Below are 18,044 nucleotides of genomic sequence, written 5' to 3' on the forward strand. Positions count from 1 at the left end.
GCAAAGACTTTTCCCACCATTCCCTTGGTATATGAAGAGAACAAGAATACTTTCCTCAGTGTCTGGAAGGCAGGAGAGGGGTTGTTTCTGCAACCGGCCCCAGTGTTGCTAAAAACCCCTCCCGCCCCAAAGACGTTAGGATAAATTTTTACTTACTATGATACTCAGGTTAATGTAACTCACGCCACTTTAAGACCCTTCCGCGCCTGCACTCACAGCTAAGTTGCTGGGAATCAGGACCCTCTCTGTAGAGAGTGCTACAGGGCTCCATACAGCTGGAAGCTCAATACTTTTGCTGCTAGTACAAACTTAAGAAAATAAGTTTGTGATATTGCAAAAGCACTTTCTTGAGTGTCTTATGAACAGTGTCTTGATCCTACATTAGGAGAGCGAGATCAGAAGTTATTCTGCCAATGTATATGTAAAACACGTGGTAATTTGAGGATTGAACCATTGGAATTAGAGAAAGGAGGCTGTTTGGAGGAGTTCCTGTTTAAGCTATAAATTGAATTTCATGTTTCTTTAAGATGTGGTGAAATATGAATGTTGAAACACATTTTGTAAATATTTAAGGATTGTTCTAAGCTTTTTAAAAAATTTTTTATTTTTTTTACAACAGGTAAAAAAACATACAACAGAAACGCTTTTATAAGATACAATTAGTAATACAAATATAAAATCTTCTAAACAAGCACTGGTATTGTTCTACTACTAACTATAACACAGTGGCATTAACAATTTGTCCCACTTTTTGTACTCATTCTGCTTATTAGTTTAAAACTGACTGGTCACAGACTGATTTTGGGAACCAGCTGGCAAAATCACAACTTCATTTTGGTAATGAATAACTATAGATTTTCAAGAGCTTAGAAAGATTTTTTGGAATATAATTTCCTAAGTATGAAATATGAAAGTTAATATGATAAATGAATGACAAATTAGTATACTATTTAAATTTTAGTTAAATATTCTGGAAAAACTGTTCCACTTGCTTGGTGATACCACAGAGCACCCACAAAGTTAGCTTTTAAATTTGGAAGTTTAAAATCATGAAGGAAATATTTTAAATAGAAAAGCTCACATTCTTCCATATTAAATGGTTTAAAAAATATAAAACTTATTGGAACTAATTCTATTCAGAATTTGTTTTGTTTACTAGCAGGTGTTTAGGCTGTAAGAATGGATATTCTTTCACAAAAAAAATTAAGAAAAAATCTGATTGTGAGTTTAATTTAAAGAAGAATGGCTTCTAAAATTTTATTTGAAAAGTTGATTTAAATGTATCTTACTACATTGATTACACTGGTTTAATACACTTCAGTCAAAATGCAACCCCCCCACACACCTTTTTTTACCTAAATATTATTTATCTGACAACCTGATATCAGGCGAATATTCCACTGGGAAAATAACATTCCAAAAAATCTGCGATATTAACAGAAAAAACAGATCATCTATGAATATCTGCTTCTTAAATATAAGAATATAAATTAAATTGATTTGTTTAAAAAATAAAAAACAATACATACCAGCAGCTTAAACCAAAAATCAAACTTAAAAAAAAAAAAAGGAACTCAATGATGGTTCCAAATAAAAATCATAAAAACATGAAATCATTCTGCTGATAACAGAAACTTCTAAATAAATGTGAAGGATTTTTTAAGTCTTGCACCACTGGCTTCCCATCTCCTGAAACCTGTTTTCTGTGAAAATGCTTGAAGCAGAATCACAGGGATGGCTGTATTAAAACTGAGCACTGGAACCCACCAGGACAGAAGCGTTAAGATAGTCCAGAAAGGAAACTCAGTGTGGGGGAAAGTTTCTCTTTCTTTTAAGACAGCAATGTAAGCCACAACATTTACAAATACAATGTTTTAACTCTCTACATGTAGGAAGCCAACCTGCTCCTTTTTGATCTTCTTCTTTGGCACAACCTCAGTGGATTTCTCTGATTCAGAACGAGTTCTAATTGATCTTCTCTGTTGCTTCTTTTCTACTGAGCCTAAGGAATGATTTAAACACACAAACAAAAACTCACTTAAGGATACCTTGACATCTATGTAATTAAGATATGACCAAATTCCTTGCTTTTCTTACCCATTACTTTTGGAATTTTAATTAAAATCATTAAAAAATGCTAAACATTCAGGAGCATATAAATTATTTAACAGATCAAATTGTAAAGGCTGATAAGCTGAGACTGGGATTCACAAAGGGTCCTAAATTATACAAATAAAGGGGGATTGGTTTTTTAAAAATTGAAAAGTCAAACTAAAACAGCAGACACATTAGTTTTAAAGGCACATAAACATCCTTAGGTAAATATAATTAGGGAATGAAGGGACTGAAGGATGCATAAAAATAACTTTATTATCCACCTGATGTTAGAAATTATTGGTTCAAAATTCAATCAGTGCCACACATTCTGCATTTTAACAAATGAGTTTAATTAATTCTATACATAAAATGGTTAACAGTGCTTGTTGCACTTATATAAGTTTTGCTGTTGTTATTAATAACAAAAGCAGGAAAAGCAGGGAAGGCAAAAAATGTGACCAAAACCTAATCATTAATTTGACTATCAAGGGATCTGTTATACTCTGGAAATAATTAGTCGTGGAAAACTAGTTGAAACAAATTATCAAGCTTTTTCATGTTAAATGGTAAAACAAACTATTAAGATTTTTAAAGAGTACAATTCTTTAAAAGCGAATTGAAGAAAACTCACATGGACCCCATTTTTGGAAAGGATAAAACTGAAATTGAAGAACACAACTTGAAAGAACATTGTCAGGAATGATTTCATTCTGTGAGCCTGAGGAGGAATGATACCTGCAGTGCAGCTGTTCTCCATGTTTTCAGTGCCTGGACCACCTACATATTCCTTCCTAAATCATAATCACCTCTGGCTTGCCATAGGAAGAAGCCACTAAGACCTATAAAATCAGATAGAAGCTCTATCTATAAAGCCTTTCATATAACCTTTATATTTTCTGGTTTCATTGCTCTTGGCTATGTATAAATGACTTCCCTCTCTTTAGTTCAAAGCCAAAATGAAGGATCCCACTACTTTGTTTTGTTTTTGGGAAGGAGCGGGTAGTTTGATAACAATATATTGTTTTGGAGCTGTGGTTAATCGATTTATAGTAATCACAAGTAAAGGTATTGGCTCCTTTCTTTACTCTCACTCTTCTCCTTACACTGACGAAAATGTTTACTAAGACAGCAGATATGCTACCCTCCCAGACCAACCTGAGGATCCGAGATCCATACTTTAGTATTAAAGTGTCAATATTCAACTACTACTAGGAAGGGCAAAAATGAAAATGGAATTGCTTAAAAATGAACAAAAAAATATTTACTTGTGTTGAGGGTAATATAATCACACCATGAAGAGCAGATGAGATTTGATTTACTGTCTTATAGAGGATAAAGCAACATGATTTCTTAAAATTATTCTGAAAGTTACCCAAAGAACATATACATTTAAAACCATTGAAGAGTATTATGTTCATGTTCTAAGAAAGAGGAGGTGAGCATTTCTGGGCTTGGAAAATAACTTTGAAATCTAGTGTGAATACAAGTACAGTTCTTCAAACGACAAAAATGTGACAGTGCCAAACATTTTATATATCCTTGAAATTTACTAAGAAAAGGCTCAATAATTTCCTTAAGCAGTTAACATCAGCTGAGATGATGCAATTGGTTTCTGAAGGGTGAACAAGTTTCTATTTTGACTTTTCAACTACTGAAGTTATTTTCACAAAAAGCAAAATGGTCACTTAAAAAGACAAGGTATGCTTATCAACCACAGCTGTTAACCAAACTTCAAACAAGCTCAAAGCTTTAGAGCACCAGTCCCTAAATTAAGTTTTTTTTCTTTTCTTTTCTTTTCTTTTCTTTTTTGAGACGGAGTCTCTCCCTGTCACCCAGGCTGGAGTGCAATGGCGCGATCTTGGCTCACTGCAACCTCCGCCTCCAGGGTTCAAGCAATTCTCCTGCCTCAGCCTCCTGAGTAGCTGGGATTACAGGCGTGCGCCACCATGCCCAGCTAATTTTTTTTTTTGTACCTTTGTAGAGACAGGGTTTCACCATGTTGGCCAGGCTGGTCTCAAACTCCTGACCTTGTGATCCGCCTGCCTCGGCCTCCCAAACTGCTGGGATTACAGGTGTGAGCCACCATACCCGGCCCTAAATTAAGTTTTCAATCTTAATTTACAACCTAAATTCTACGTTCCTGCTTAAGCAACAAACAACACTGCCTTTTTCCAGATATAAAGAAGTATAACCTTCCACTTAAGAAAAAAAGGAAATATTCATAGCAGAAATTAAATCTTACAATGCAAATACTATATAAAAAGAAAATGTTCAGGCTGGGCACAGCGACTCATGCCTGTAATCCCAACACTTCAAGAGGGCAAGACAGGAGGATCGTTTGAGCCCAGGAGTTCGAGACCAGCCTGGGGAACAAGGTGAGACCCTCATCTCTACAAAAAATAAAAATAAAATAAATTAGCCAAGCATGGTGGCAGGCACTGGGTAGTCTCAGCTACTCCAGGAGGCTGAGGTAGGAGGATCTCTGGAGTCCAGGAGTTTAAGGTTACAGTGAACTAAGATCACACCACTGCACTTCAACTTGGGTGCAAGACCCTGTCTCAACAACAAAAAATAAATAAAAAAAATTCAGTAACTTTCAGAGGAGGAAGAAAAACAAGCTCCATCCAAAATAAAAGCATAATATTTGAGTTAAGATCAGTCTAATATAGGAAGAATTTACTTTCTCCTTAGGAAACTGCTGATTTCAAATAAAGATCCTCCTAGGTATCCCATTTAAATTCAGACAAATTACTAATCATTTAGTGTAAAGAGATAACAAAACTGACATACCTAATTTGGAAAGTGGAGGCCAAAAGATTCTTTTAATATTCAAAGAAGGGAACATTCTCAATTACGGCTAATGTGAAATCTTCTAAGTCCATCTACTCATTCCTTTGACATTGTAAGTTCATCTTTTTATAAAGTATTTTGAAATGATACAAGTTGCAAATGTAGTACTGGACTTTGCTATTCACTCCCTCCTTTCTTTAACTCAACTTTCCTTCCCAATTCCATATTGAAAAAGGCTGTTTAAAATGCCCCATCCAACATGTGCCGCATCTCCACTGGCATTACCTCTCCCTGTCCTGCAGCTCCCATTATTTTCTTTTTAAGAAAGCTAGCCCAAGTACTTTTGTGAACAGTGATTTTTTTTACTTTGCTATTATAATAATTAGAATCTTATTTAAATTTCCCTTACAAAAATATTTACACTTTATGCCACTCAGTCACAGGTTTGCCTGAGTTACTACTGATTCAAGATTACCACTTCAGGTCTTAAGACTTTGATCCATCCAGAAAATTACTTGGTCACTGTGATATTGTGATATGATAAGAAACATATATTTGATCTCTGCCCCTGGTTCCTGGCACAGAGCTCCTACTTGGAATTTCCTGCATAATATAAGTGTTTTTTGCTCTAAAGAGGCAACTCTTGGTGGGTTCCTAGTTGGGGGCTAGTCACTAGAAAAACCAAGCTATGATTAGATGCTTTAAGCTCCACCCCCCCATCCTCCGAGAAGGGGAGTGGGGCTGAAGACTGAGTTAATAATTGATCATGCCTACATGATAAAGCCTCCATAAAAATCCCTGAGCTACAGGGTTTGGAGAAATTCCAGGTTGCTGAACACACGAAGGTGCCTGTAGGGTGGCATGGCCAGAGAGGGCATGGAAGCTTTACAGCCCTTTCCATATACCTTGCCCTGTGCATCTCTTCCATCTGGCTGTTCATCTGTATCTTTTGCCATATGCTTTATCATGAACCAGTAAATGTAAAGAAAGGGCTTGTCTGAGTTCTGTGAGCTGCTCTAGCAAATGACTAAACCCAAGGAGGGGGTCATGAGAACCTCCAATTTATAGCTGGTCAGTCAGAAGCTCTGAAGCCCAGACTTGCAACTGACATCTGAAGTGGGGGCAGTCTCATAGGGTTGAGCGCTTAACCTGAGGGATTGGACTCTAACACCAGGGAGACAGTGTGAGAATCAAATTGAATCATAGGACACCCAGCTGGTCAGTGTGGGAAAACAAAGAAACCCATATATGGGTCTATAAGTATGTTCAGAAAATAGTTTAACTTTTTTTTCTACTATAGTCGCTTCTTAGATTCAAAACAAATTTTTAAAGAACAAAATGAAACAAACTCCTTTCTCCTAAACTAAGATTCCAAATGAACACGCTAGTTAATACTTAACTCTTTTCTTGATGGCTATATGAAGCAAGCAGTATTACAGAAATACTACTAATATAATACTGTTACATAAACCAAACCCACCAGACATTCAATTGAAACTCTAAAATCCTTAGTAAGTTAGTCTCAAAAAAATTATGTTGGCTGGGTGCAATGGCTCACGCCTATAATCCCAGCACACTGGGAGGCCGAGGCAGGTAGATCGCTTGAATCCAGGGGTTCGAGACCAGCCTGGGCAACATGGCAAAAAATACAAAAACTTAGCCAGGTATCATGGTGCATGCCTGTGGTCCCAGCTACCTAGGAGGCTGAGGTGAGAGGATCACCTGAGCCTGGGAGGTCGAGGCTGCAGTGAGCCATGATCGTACCATTGTACTCCACTCTGCATGACAGAGTGAGACCCTGTCTCAAAAAAAAAAGGCCAGACGTGGTGGCTCATGCCTGTAATCCCAGCACTTTGGGAGGCCGAGGCAGGCAGATCACAAGGTCAGGAGTTGGAGACTAGCCTGGCCAACATGGTGAAACTTTGTCTCTACTAAAAATACAAAAAGTAGCTGGGTGTGTTGGCATGCCCCTGTAAGCCCAGCTACTCAGGAGGCTGAGGCAGGAGAATCGCTTGAACCTGGGAGGTGGAGGTTGCAGCGAACCGACATTGAGCCACTGCACTCCAGCCTGAGTGGCAGAGTGAGACTGTCTCAAAAAAAAAAAAAGTTAAACATTCCAAAGGCACAATCTTACTGAATACAGTCACTTCTCCTTTAAGCAAGAATAACATGGCTTGATTTTCAATTCATGGTGTCTGCTAATCAGAAAACAGGTTACATTAGGACAATTAGGCTCTAGGCCCCTCAGCTACTAGTATCTAGCACAACTAGGAATAATGACAAGAGCTTTGGCATCAGCCATTTGTTTCCAACAGGGGTAAAGGAGGAAATGGTATGTGTGTGCTAATAGAGTGGGAAAAGTAAAGCTGTCATTATGCAAAGAGAGATAATCGATGGTGTATTTACTCAGATACATATAGATTTTTATAGCTATACACTTTTAATTATAGAACCCTATTATTTTAATTCTTGTACAAAAAATAACTTGCTATGAATAAAGTTCTCTAGCCCCTAACCCACTTTCCTATTAAAGTAACTGCTTTTATATTTTGATTTTTAAATATAATTTACTTTTGATAACTAAGAGTTTCTTAGAAACACAGCTACCACATTATAGCAGAACAGAACAAGGATTTCTCAAAATGGACCTATATATACTCTTCATTCATACCAACCTGTAGAACCAGATGTTGCTTCAGGAGATGATACACTCTGCGTTGGCTTTTCATTTCTCTGGTTTGGTGTAGAAATTATAAGCCTGTCTTGCCCCCTGACACTTATTTCTGTTTTGTTACCAATTCCCTTTAAAATAAGGCAAAAGAAAAAACAACAAAACAGGTGATTACCAGGCAAGTGGCATCATGGGCTTATAAAGATGGCTTAAAATGATCATAATTTGCTTAAATTTTATATGGTCTTTGATTGCAATTAAGTTATCTTAGCCTTTATCAGAAATTTGATTAAGTGATCAAGATACTTTTTTTAAAAATTAAAAACAATTTTTTTTTTTTTGAGAAGAAGTCTCCCTCTGTCGCCCAGGCTGGAGTGCATGGTGTGATCTTGGCTCATTGCAACCTCCACCACCTGGGTTCAAGTGATTCTCCTGCCTCAGCCTCCCCAAGTACCTGGGAATACAGATGTGTGCCACCACGCCCTGCTAATTTTTTTTTTGTATTTTTAGTAGAGATGAGGTTTCACCATGTTGGCCAGGCTGGTCTCGAACTCTTGACCTCAGGTGATCTGCTCACCTTGGCCTCCCAAGGTGCTGGGATTACAGGGGTTAGCCACCGCACCCGGCCAAAAAAAATTTTTTTTTAAGATGGAATCTGGCTCTGTCACCCGGGCTGCAGTGCAGTGGTGTGATCTTGGCTCACTGCAACCTCTGCCTCCCAGGTTCAAGTAATTCTCCTGCCTCAGCCTCCCGAGTAGCTGGGACTACAGGCATGTGCTACCATGCCCAGCTAATTCCAAGATACATTTTAAAATGCACAATAAGATCACGTGAGGTAGAGTATTTGTCTAAGTCTAGGTGATAAATGTCACTAAAAAATATACCTGTATCACTCAATTTTCTATAAAAACAAAATATTTTCTGGTCTTTATACATATCACAGTAAGAGAACTCTAGTCATTTGCATTTGGTAAAGTGCTCTATTACACAGAAAAAAATGCCAATATGTCTTAAGAGACAAGAATATCCCTAGATACAGAAATATGTCACTCATGGTGACCAAAATGTGACCCAATAAGTAATCCGAAGCAGAAAGAAGGCAGGTATAATTAACTTAGGTCTCCTTTTAGGTATTTTTAATGCAATGGAATAGAAGTAAAGAAGTGATTTATAAACATATATGTATTTTTTTGGCCAGGCACCGTGGCTCCTGCCTGTAATCTCAACACTTTGGGAGACTGAGGCAGGAGAACAGCTAGAGGCCAGGAGTTCAAGACCAGCCTGGGCACCATAGTGAGACCCTGTCTCTACAAAAAATTTTTAAAAGGTCTGGCACAGTGGCTCATGACTGTAATCTCAGTGCTTTGGAAGGCCAAGGCAGAAGATCCCTTGGGGCTGCAGTGAGCTATTATTGACCACTGCACTCCAGCCTGGGCCACAGAGTGAGACCTCATCTCTTAAAAAGGAAAAAAATAAATATAAATATATACATGCATATATTTTTAGAGCCTTCATTTTGAAAAGATCAGTTTTATCTTGAATTTCCTTTAAATAGCATTCTTTGGGGTGGTAGTGACAAAGTTTGACTTGTGCATCAGAAGCAGTAAAACTAGCTCCAAGAATAAAGCCAATTTGTACTCAAAAAAGATGCAACATACTCATTTGCTATTTGAAAGATGAAAAATATTCATTTGCTATCAAGAGAACCAAGTGGGGACTGCAATTCAAGTTTTTGCAGGTAGCTTGGCCTTAACTGAAGTCAGCTGAACCTATGGGCAGACCAGGTTAAAATAGCACCCTTGACATTTCTCTAGGAAGATGTATTACTAATTAAGCATTCCCCTGTTTAACTAATTAATCTGCATATGACTATATTAGGAAAAAATAAGCATAGAATTCTTTAATACACATGAATGAAATGCAACTAAATCAGAATCACAAACTCAACACAGTGGGATGGGATGGGATGGTAGTGAAGAGGTACACGGAATAAATACCTACCAATATTATGGAAGAGTTTTAAAGTCTTCAAGCTAAAGTGTAAGTGCCCTAAATGGAGGCCCAGGACAAACTGATGAAGGCACACAGTTTGTAGAGGCTGTTTTTACCCCATTACCCAAGTTATTGCCACAGCTAATTGTTACAGAACAAACACAGTTCTGGGATTCTCTGAAAGGCAGTTAGATATCCCAAGCCCATAAGAATCTAACAAAATTGCTGGTGGAACCAAACAGGTCAGCAGGTACAATTATTACAGTGGTTTTTATAACAATGGTTAATTCATATAATTGACAAAAATGATTTTAATAAGAAGTACACTTTGCAACTAAGAAAAGCTAACTACGCAAACTAGAAACAGGCAAAGTGCCCAGTTTTTTTCCATGACTTTAGGGAGCTAAGCTCAATTTTGGCTGCACAGCTCAAGACTAATCTACTACAGATGGGAAAATCACAAAAGAAGGGGGAAAAAAAGAAGAAAAACATAGCCTTTTTGCCTGTCTTTTTTGCCCACAGAGTACAATGACTGTATGTTTCAAATTCAGTGGGTAGAAAGGGTATTTAAATTATGCCAAGGTCATTGTTTTAAATGCCAAGGTTGACCACTTTTAAAATACCATCCCCCAAAAAACTCCACGAAAAAAGGAGGTACCTTTGTTGAATAAACAAATTGATCGATAAATTTCCCATCCCCTGTAGCATTCTGAAGAGCAAACACTTGTTCAATTTTCACAACTGGAGACATGTTACACTTCTGCAAATCCAGGCTCCCTTTGTGCATCGTAATGGAAGCTGGTAAGGATTTCCTTGCTGCCGCAGTTTTCCAGGCTATTTTAACAGGCGGTGGCTCTTCCTCTTCCGCACTTGTGTGCCGCCTCTGGCTATGTCTCCGAATTTCAGTACTTGAGAGTGAGGAGGCCACCTCCCCTGCATTGGTCTGTTCTGGCTGAGTATTCAGCACAGATCTTGGTCGTCGGGTTTTTTTAACTTCGGTTTTGGAGGCAACATTCTTTTTTGCTTGGGATAAAGCCTCTTCAGGCTGTTTATCAATGTAAATAAAAGTATACTGTTCTATTCTTTCTTCTCGAGTCATTTTCAATGCTTTCTCTGCATGGGCAATGCCAATATCCCACTGAGCACGTTCTCTCTGAGGTCGGGGTTTCCGAATCTTTAAAAAAGATAGAGATTATCAGACATGCTTTACTCTAATAGGTACATTAAAATTGATATGTATTTCCCATGTGATCCTGTTATCTTTTCAGGTCTACATAAATATCTTCAGGTTCTTTGGTCAAACAAGTGGAATGTTCTATCTCCATAATTCTGATAAAAAGATATTCGATAACATGAGGATCTACTCTCTTTAATATCCTTCCTTTGCTGATCACTCTGCTGGACAAGGTCCCCAAGAGGGAGACATCCTTCTCCTCTCATATACATAAAAAGCTAGTGATAATGAGGGAAAAGAGAACAATGATTACAGAAATGGTTATTTTCAGCGGCTAATAAAACACTAACATTAAAAATGATACCCTGAAACTCCCAATTCTCTCCCATATCTAGGGCAGAGGGCAAGTCAGGGGTGCTACAGAGATCACAACAAAGCTACTGGCAGAGTTTGAACCACAATGCATGCAGGGACAGAATGAAGTGAAAGGACAGAGCCTCAAGGAACAAATGAAAGTTAACAAGACAAAGGAGAACAGGCATGGATGAGAAAAAAGGTAGACCTGAATTATAGTTTCCATAGGTCTCTAGGTCCAGAGCCAATCAGAAGACTTTGGATTGGCAAGAGGGGTAAAAATACTTTGAATAAAGATGTGTGAGATGGCCAGAGCAATTAGGAATTATCCAGGTGGCTAGACTGATGTAGCCAGAAATTAGTTAATAAAACTATGAGATAGTATATGTCAAATATTCATATATAAATCTGTAAAATGTAAGTCTCATAAAATTAATCAAAATTCTGTGATAAAATTTAGTTTTTCAAGTGTAAAAAATGACAAATTTCTGAATCATAAGAGACCCACACTAAAATTAGTTGAGTTTAAACTCTTAACCAGATTACCAAGAGTTCATGTCAAAATTCTAAAATATCCACCACCACATCAAATATATTTCCTGATTCCATCACTTGTGTGATCTCGGTTGAACCAGTTACATAAGCTTTCTGTGCCTCAATTTCTTCATCTGTAAAAAGGGGAATAATAGTATCTACCTCATACAGGTTGTTATGAATAATAAGTGAGTTAATATATGTAAAATGCTTAAAAGCATACCTGTTTCACAATAGGCACTCACTAAATATTTTTAAAAGTTTACTTTCATAAAACAATTTTGTTAAACAAGAATGAAAAGAAATTATGGAAACATGCTGAAATAGAAAAAAGAGTAAAAATCCCTGGCAAAAATCCACATTTCACTAGCATCTGGTACACTTATGCACATTAATGAAACTCACAATAGAATTCAATATTAAGCAGGTAGCTAAAGTTTTTAATAGTACTATACGCCGTTTATATGACATATAAAACTCATTGGTGTACTTACAAACTTACTAGTCATTTACCATTATGATTAAAACAGCTGAAAGGGGTTTAAAAAAAGGATTCTAATAATTATCTGAATTCAAGTATGAAAAATTCTTCTAAATTATTAAGTTCTTTAAAAACCATACTAGGTAAATAATATTAACATGTTAGTTACCTTTTGTTTCTCAGAGTGATTGCTGGCTTGTTTGGTTGCCTCAGCCAGTAATTCTTCATACTGTTTATGACCTTTATACTCTCGTACCCGTTTTTCATGAACCCACGCCCTCTCTGGCTGGTTGCTAAAAAACTGGACATGATATTCTCGGGCACCTGTAAGTAAAAATTCTTATTAACCATTTCAGAACATAAGCATTCACATCTACTTTGCCAAAAATGGGAATCTAACCCAGGTTCCTCAGTATTACTCCCACTAAAACTTGTATGTTTGGATTGTCCAAAGATATGTTCCAATACCCACCAGTTATAGAACTAATAGCTACTGTAAAAATCACCACAAATAATTGATTGTACCACTGCACTCCAGCCTGGGTGACAGAGCAAGACTCTTGTCTCAAAACAAAACAAAACAAAACAAAACAAAACAAAATAACATTCTTCTCATTAACTTTTTAACAAAATAGTCATTTTTCATAAAAATATAATTAATGATAGCATGTAAGGAGTTCTTGTTGTTAGAGACATGGTCTCACTCTATGGCCCAGGCCGGACTGCAGTGGCATGATCCTAGCTCACTGCAGCCTCAAACTCCTGGGCTCAGGCAATCCTGTGCCTTAGCCTCTTGAGCAGGTAAGACTACAGACATATGCCACCATGCTCAGTTAATTAATAAATTTTTTTGTTGCTTTTTTTTGTAGAGATGGGAGTCTTACTATGTTGCTCAGGCTGGTCTCAAACGCTTGGCCTGAAGTGATCCTCCTGCCTCAGCCTCCCAAAGTGCTGAGATTACAGGCATGAGCCACTGGCCCCAGCCTATGATAGGTTCTTATTTTTAAATAAATCAATAAATATTTTGAAATTTTCTCAGCTTTAATTTCTTTTTTTCTTTAAACTGAGATGGGGTCTTGCTATGTTGCCCAGGCTGGTCTTGAACTCCTGGGCTCAAGCAATCCTCTTGCCTCAGCCTCCCAAAGTGTTAGAATTACAGGTGTGAGCCACTGCGCCTGCATCTCAGCTTTAATTTCTAAATTTAAATAACATTAGATATAACCCACATAAACAAAAGCCTTTTTGAGTCCTCAAGTTTTAGGAGTAAAAGGGGTCCTGGGACCACAACATCTGAGAATTGCTGATTAAGGGCAATGCTACTCTGAAATTGGTTTGACAAACAAGCCAGTCTGGGACAAAAGTTAAGTACAGAAGTTGAGTAAGCATTGAGAAGCTCTGACAGCAATTTGACATTGTTATGATATCTAGACACATGATCAAGAATCTTGCACTAGGTGTTTTTTCAGGGGAAGGGCATTCTTTTTTTTTAAATAATTAAGTTTGGTTGTATTTTACAGAGGTATTAGTACATAGTAGACTAGACATTTGAAAAAAGTAAAAAAAAACTGATCTTTTGCCAAAAATAGTCTGAAAAATACTGTTCTAGAGAAAAAGTATTAGATCAATGGAGAAATGCAGGAACTGATCTTTTCAGAGAACCCAAAGTAACTAGGAAGAAAAAGGCAACAGTGGACTCAGATTTTCCTATCATCTCATCTGAGAATAAAGACCCAAGCACAAATCTAATTATAATTAGTCAAAGAAGATTTATCTGAAATCCAAAGGGATTTTGGGGGGAAAAATAGAAATATAACCTAAACTAATAAGTGAATTTCAAGGACAGGGTAGTGGGTACAGGTATTCAGATTAAAAAAACATAGTATATAATGTTTCCAAACATCAGAGTTATTTCTTCAGATATAAACAGATATCCCAAAGGACTTAACATAAAAGCCGAAATTTATAGATAACACAATTTCATTTTAATCTGTATTTTCAACTTCTTCTCCCATTAAATCACTTACTAGAGAGGAAACAAGACAAACATTTTGCCTATTTGTTAGCACTTTGTTTCCTGACACCTGGAAAACTATGAAATAAGACTGAAATAAGAAGCTACAGACCTGAAAAGTCAAGAAACAAGCACATCTGTCTCTGACTGAAGAGCTAAATTTTTAATGAGTCCTAAATAATAAAATACAACTTAAAATAGAATTGTGATCCAAACATCTTTCAACATGCTCTTACAAATAATTATTACATCTTTATGTGTGAAAAACTGTTAAGTACATTTTCCAGTGCTAAGAATCTAATAAAAATACTGACTAATAACAATATGGAAACCAGTGATTACTATATATGATTAAGATAAATTTTACAAAGTTGCTTAGATAGAAAGCAACACAGGAGATTCACTCATTTCTCTGGGTATCTCCCATGTATACATGCAGTATATGTGCTATTAAAAAAATAATGATCAGCATAAAATGCTTAATAGGCATCATGCGTAGAACATAATTAACAGAATTTTTAGGCTGTGTTTTTTTGGTTTTCAGAAAAACTGTCAGAAAACTACTGCATTTAAAACTATACTATATAGCCATAAATGGAATATTATTTGGCAATAAAAAGGAATAAAGCACTGATACCATGTTAAAACATGGATGAACCTCAAAAACATTATGGTAAGTGAATGAAGCCAGATGAATAGGTAAGTCTACAGAGACAGAAAGTAGTTACTGGCTGCTTAGCGGGTAGAAATGAGGGTGACTGCTAATGGATACAGGATTTTTGGGGGTTGATGAACATGTTCTAAAATAGATTGTGGTGATGGTTGCACAACTCTGTGAATGTACAGATTTTTAAATCAATGAATTGTACATTTTAAAAGGGTGAATTGGCCAGGAGCAGTGGGTTACGCCTTTAATCCCAGCACTTTGGGAGGCCGAGGCGGGCAGATCACAAGGTCAGGAGTTTGAGACCAGCCTGGGCAACATAGTGAAACCCCGTCTCTACTAAAAATACAAAAAAAAAAAAATTAGCCGGCGTGGTGGTGGGTGCCTGTAATCTCAGCTACTTGGGAGGCTGAAGCAGGAGAATCGCTTGAACCTGGAAGGCGGAGGTTGCAGTGAGCTGAGATCGTGCTACTGCACTACAGCCTGGGCAACAATCCATCTCAAAAACAAACAAACAAAAAAAAAAAACAGGTGAATTTTATGATATGAGAATTATATTTCAATAAAGTTTTTAAAACTACTATAGAAAAATAATTTAAATTTTTATTAAAATATATAGGTTAAAATATATGCATTTCTTAACCTAAAATTTCAGACTTCTGGTAGTAATATAAACAAAATCGGTTTTTCTAGCACTAAAGTAGGAAACTGCCTGGGGGTACCAGGCTAGAATTTTTTTTTTTTTTTTTTTTTTTTTTTTTTTTTTTTTGAGACCAAGTCTCACTCTGTCACCCAGACTGGAGTGAAGTGGTGGATCTCGGCTCACTGCAACCTCCACCTCCACCTCCTGGGTTCAAGTGATTCTCTTGTCTCAGTCACCTGAGTGAGACCTTAGAGGCGTGCGCCAAAACGCCTGGCTAATTTTTGTATTTTCAGTAGATATGGGGTTTCACCATATTGGCCAGGCTGGTCTTGAACTCCTAACCTCAGGTGATCCACCCACCTTGGCCTCCCAAAGTGCTGGGATTACAGGCATGAGGCACCTTGCCCAGCTGAGATTAGGTTAATTAATAAAACTAAATGTAAATACTTCCTTTGAAATACAGATGAGACATAAATTGTGCTTTCATTTGTATCTTGAAAAAAGCTGAAATCTGCAGGTTTTCATAAAGTAATTGAATATGAAACTCTTTATATAATCTCAACAGTATGCTTTCCTCAGGGGACAGAAGTGAAGATCCAGAGTTCTGACATGATGTAACTTCTTAGAGAGTTCTGGAGGCCTAGATGTGGACATGAATTGTTTTATTTAAGAAAGCATGGTCTTCTTGGAAAATCCTTGTCTTTTCTTTTCCCACTCATATAACCATAGATTATTAGAGGGGTAGGGTACTTCAGAGATGACTAGTCCAATACCCTTCTTATATAAATGAAGGAACTATAATAAGACTGCCTCCTCCAACCTCTGTAAATGATGACTAGGTGAATTTAACTGCTTTCCCTGTAATATAAGGCAGTGTTTAGGAGGAGAGGTTATGAAATTAAGATTTCTTTGAGATTCTGTTTACCTATTTAAAATATGGGATAATAAAAGTACCTACTTCATTGTGTTGCTGCTATGAGGATTGGATAAGAAAATATATAAGAGAACTACTGAACACAGGACCTTGCACTAAAGCAGACACCCAACAATGTTGGTTTTTCACTTCTGCCTCGCTGACACATCCCGTCTCCTAACCTTTAATCAGCAGGTCACCTTGACAAGACGAAAAATGGTCGAGCCAGATGGCCTTCTATACTGGGAGAGATTCTTGGTTATGCAGCACAAGAATCACAGATATGGCTGATCCTATCACAAATGTGCCTTGCCAGACATAAAGAGATACTTTTTCCCTTCAGAAGAGTGAACAAGGACCAAGACAGATGGTTTAAAGTAAAAGAAAAAGAAACAGGTACAAACTTGTCACAGACAATGAAGAACTCTACACATGACAAGAGTCAATTCACAAAGTTAACACCCAGAAGTAAGTTCCAAGCTCAAACCTTTCTTTGGCTACTAAGCAAGTTCATTTCAAATGCTAGAATCTCAGCAATCTACTCCACATCATTCTTTGGTCAAATCCCAGAAAAGGAGTAGAGAAAAGTTAGAATTGTTTTTCTTAATTTTTATTAACATTCCTAAGGTAGGATTCTATATTATATAGCAACCTTCAGGCTACATGTCATATCAAATTTACAAGGATGCCCCAGTAAATTTACCGATTCAAGAATGGAGTGTAGAGGGAAAAAAAGCATCCTGCAAAATTTGCCAGGATGAAAAGTGCTTGTCTGGGTAAAAAATTACTATCCATAGCAGTCAACGAGGAAATAAAAATGTTCAAAGAAGGCTTGGCGCAAATGCTTATTAAGTTCATATAAAACATCTGATCGCTTGTCCATATGCTTTCTTTAGGAAATATGAGGTCATATTTTCAGTCAGATTAAGGTCTTTAAAAAAAGCAAGTGTAAGCAAATTATAAGCAAATGTAGGGTATCATAAGGGAAACAAGGACTGCATTAGCCATAGAAGCACTCTGCAATTTAAAATGACTATCAGTATTTCACTGGTTTTAAAAACTGATACAGAGGCCGGGCGCAGTGGCTCACGCCTGTAATCCTACCACTTTGGGAGGCCGAGGCAGGTGCATCCCTTGAGTTCGAGAGTTCAAGACCATCCTGGGTAACATGGTGAAACCTCATCTGTATTAAAAATACAAAAACTAACCAGGAATTGTGGCGGGTGCCTGTAATCCCAGCTACTCCAGAGGCCGAGGCAGGAGAATCACTTGAACCCAGGAGGCGGAGGTTGCAGTGAGCTGAGATTGCGCCATTGCACTCCAGCCTGGGCAACAGAGCAAAAACTCCGTCTCAAAAAAAAAAAGAAAAAAAAATCCACAAAACTGATACAGATATGCACATTTTTGTATCAGATTATATATTACGTGTGTATTCTTATATTCACATACAACATTTAAAAGTCACTTTTATTTCCAACCTTTTACTTAGTATCTGTTTATGCCTTTTCTTACCTCTTGTGTTAATTTTAGTATGAACCTCAAGCTGGGGATCACTTGAAACCATACAAGGCCACCAAGGATAGGTTCCCACCTTGGACCACACAAGATCGCCAACCTGAAACTTAACACCAGTGGACACTTCCGTTGTTGGAACAGAAGATAGTATTGGCTGAACCTACAGGAAAGGGTCAAAAAACTTCATCAGAAATTCAAAAAAAGA

At 37.2% G+C, this 18,044-nt stretch overlaps 1 protein-coding gene across 9 annotated transcripts in view; it reads right to left on the minus strand.

The window, feature by feature from the left end:
• Window positions 1-18,044, minus strand: part of NSD3 (nuclear receptor binding SET domain protein 3) — a 112,950-nt gene that overhangs the window by 49,377 nt on the left and 45,529 nt on the right. For all 9 annotated transcript variants that reach the window (XM_054656650.2, XM_054656651.2, XM_001170799.7 and 6 more), the window contains 5 exons: window positions 17,837-17,999; window positions 12,263-12,417; window positions 10,209-10,724; window positions 7,563-7,689; window positions 1,902-2,002 (listed from right to left, as the gene is read on the minus strand). In XM_054656650.2, coding sequence (XP_054512625.1) covers window positions 1,902-2,002; window positions 7,563-7,689; window positions 10,209-10,724; window positions 12,263-12,417; window positions 17,837-17,999 — 1,062 coding nt within the window. The remainder of the gene's footprint in view (window positions 1-1,901; window positions 2,003-7,562; window positions 7,690-10,208; window positions 10,725-12,262; window positions 12,418-17,836; window positions 18,000-18,044) is intronic.

Source organism: Pan troglodytes, chromosome 7, assembly GCF_028858775.2.
Source record: "Pan troglodytes isolate AG18354 chromosome 7, NHGRI_mPanTro3-v2.0_pri, whole genome shotgun sequence".
In the NCBI taxonomy this organism is placed as follows: Eukaryota; Metazoa; Chordata; class Mammalia; order Primates; family Hominidae; genus Pan; species Pan troglodytes.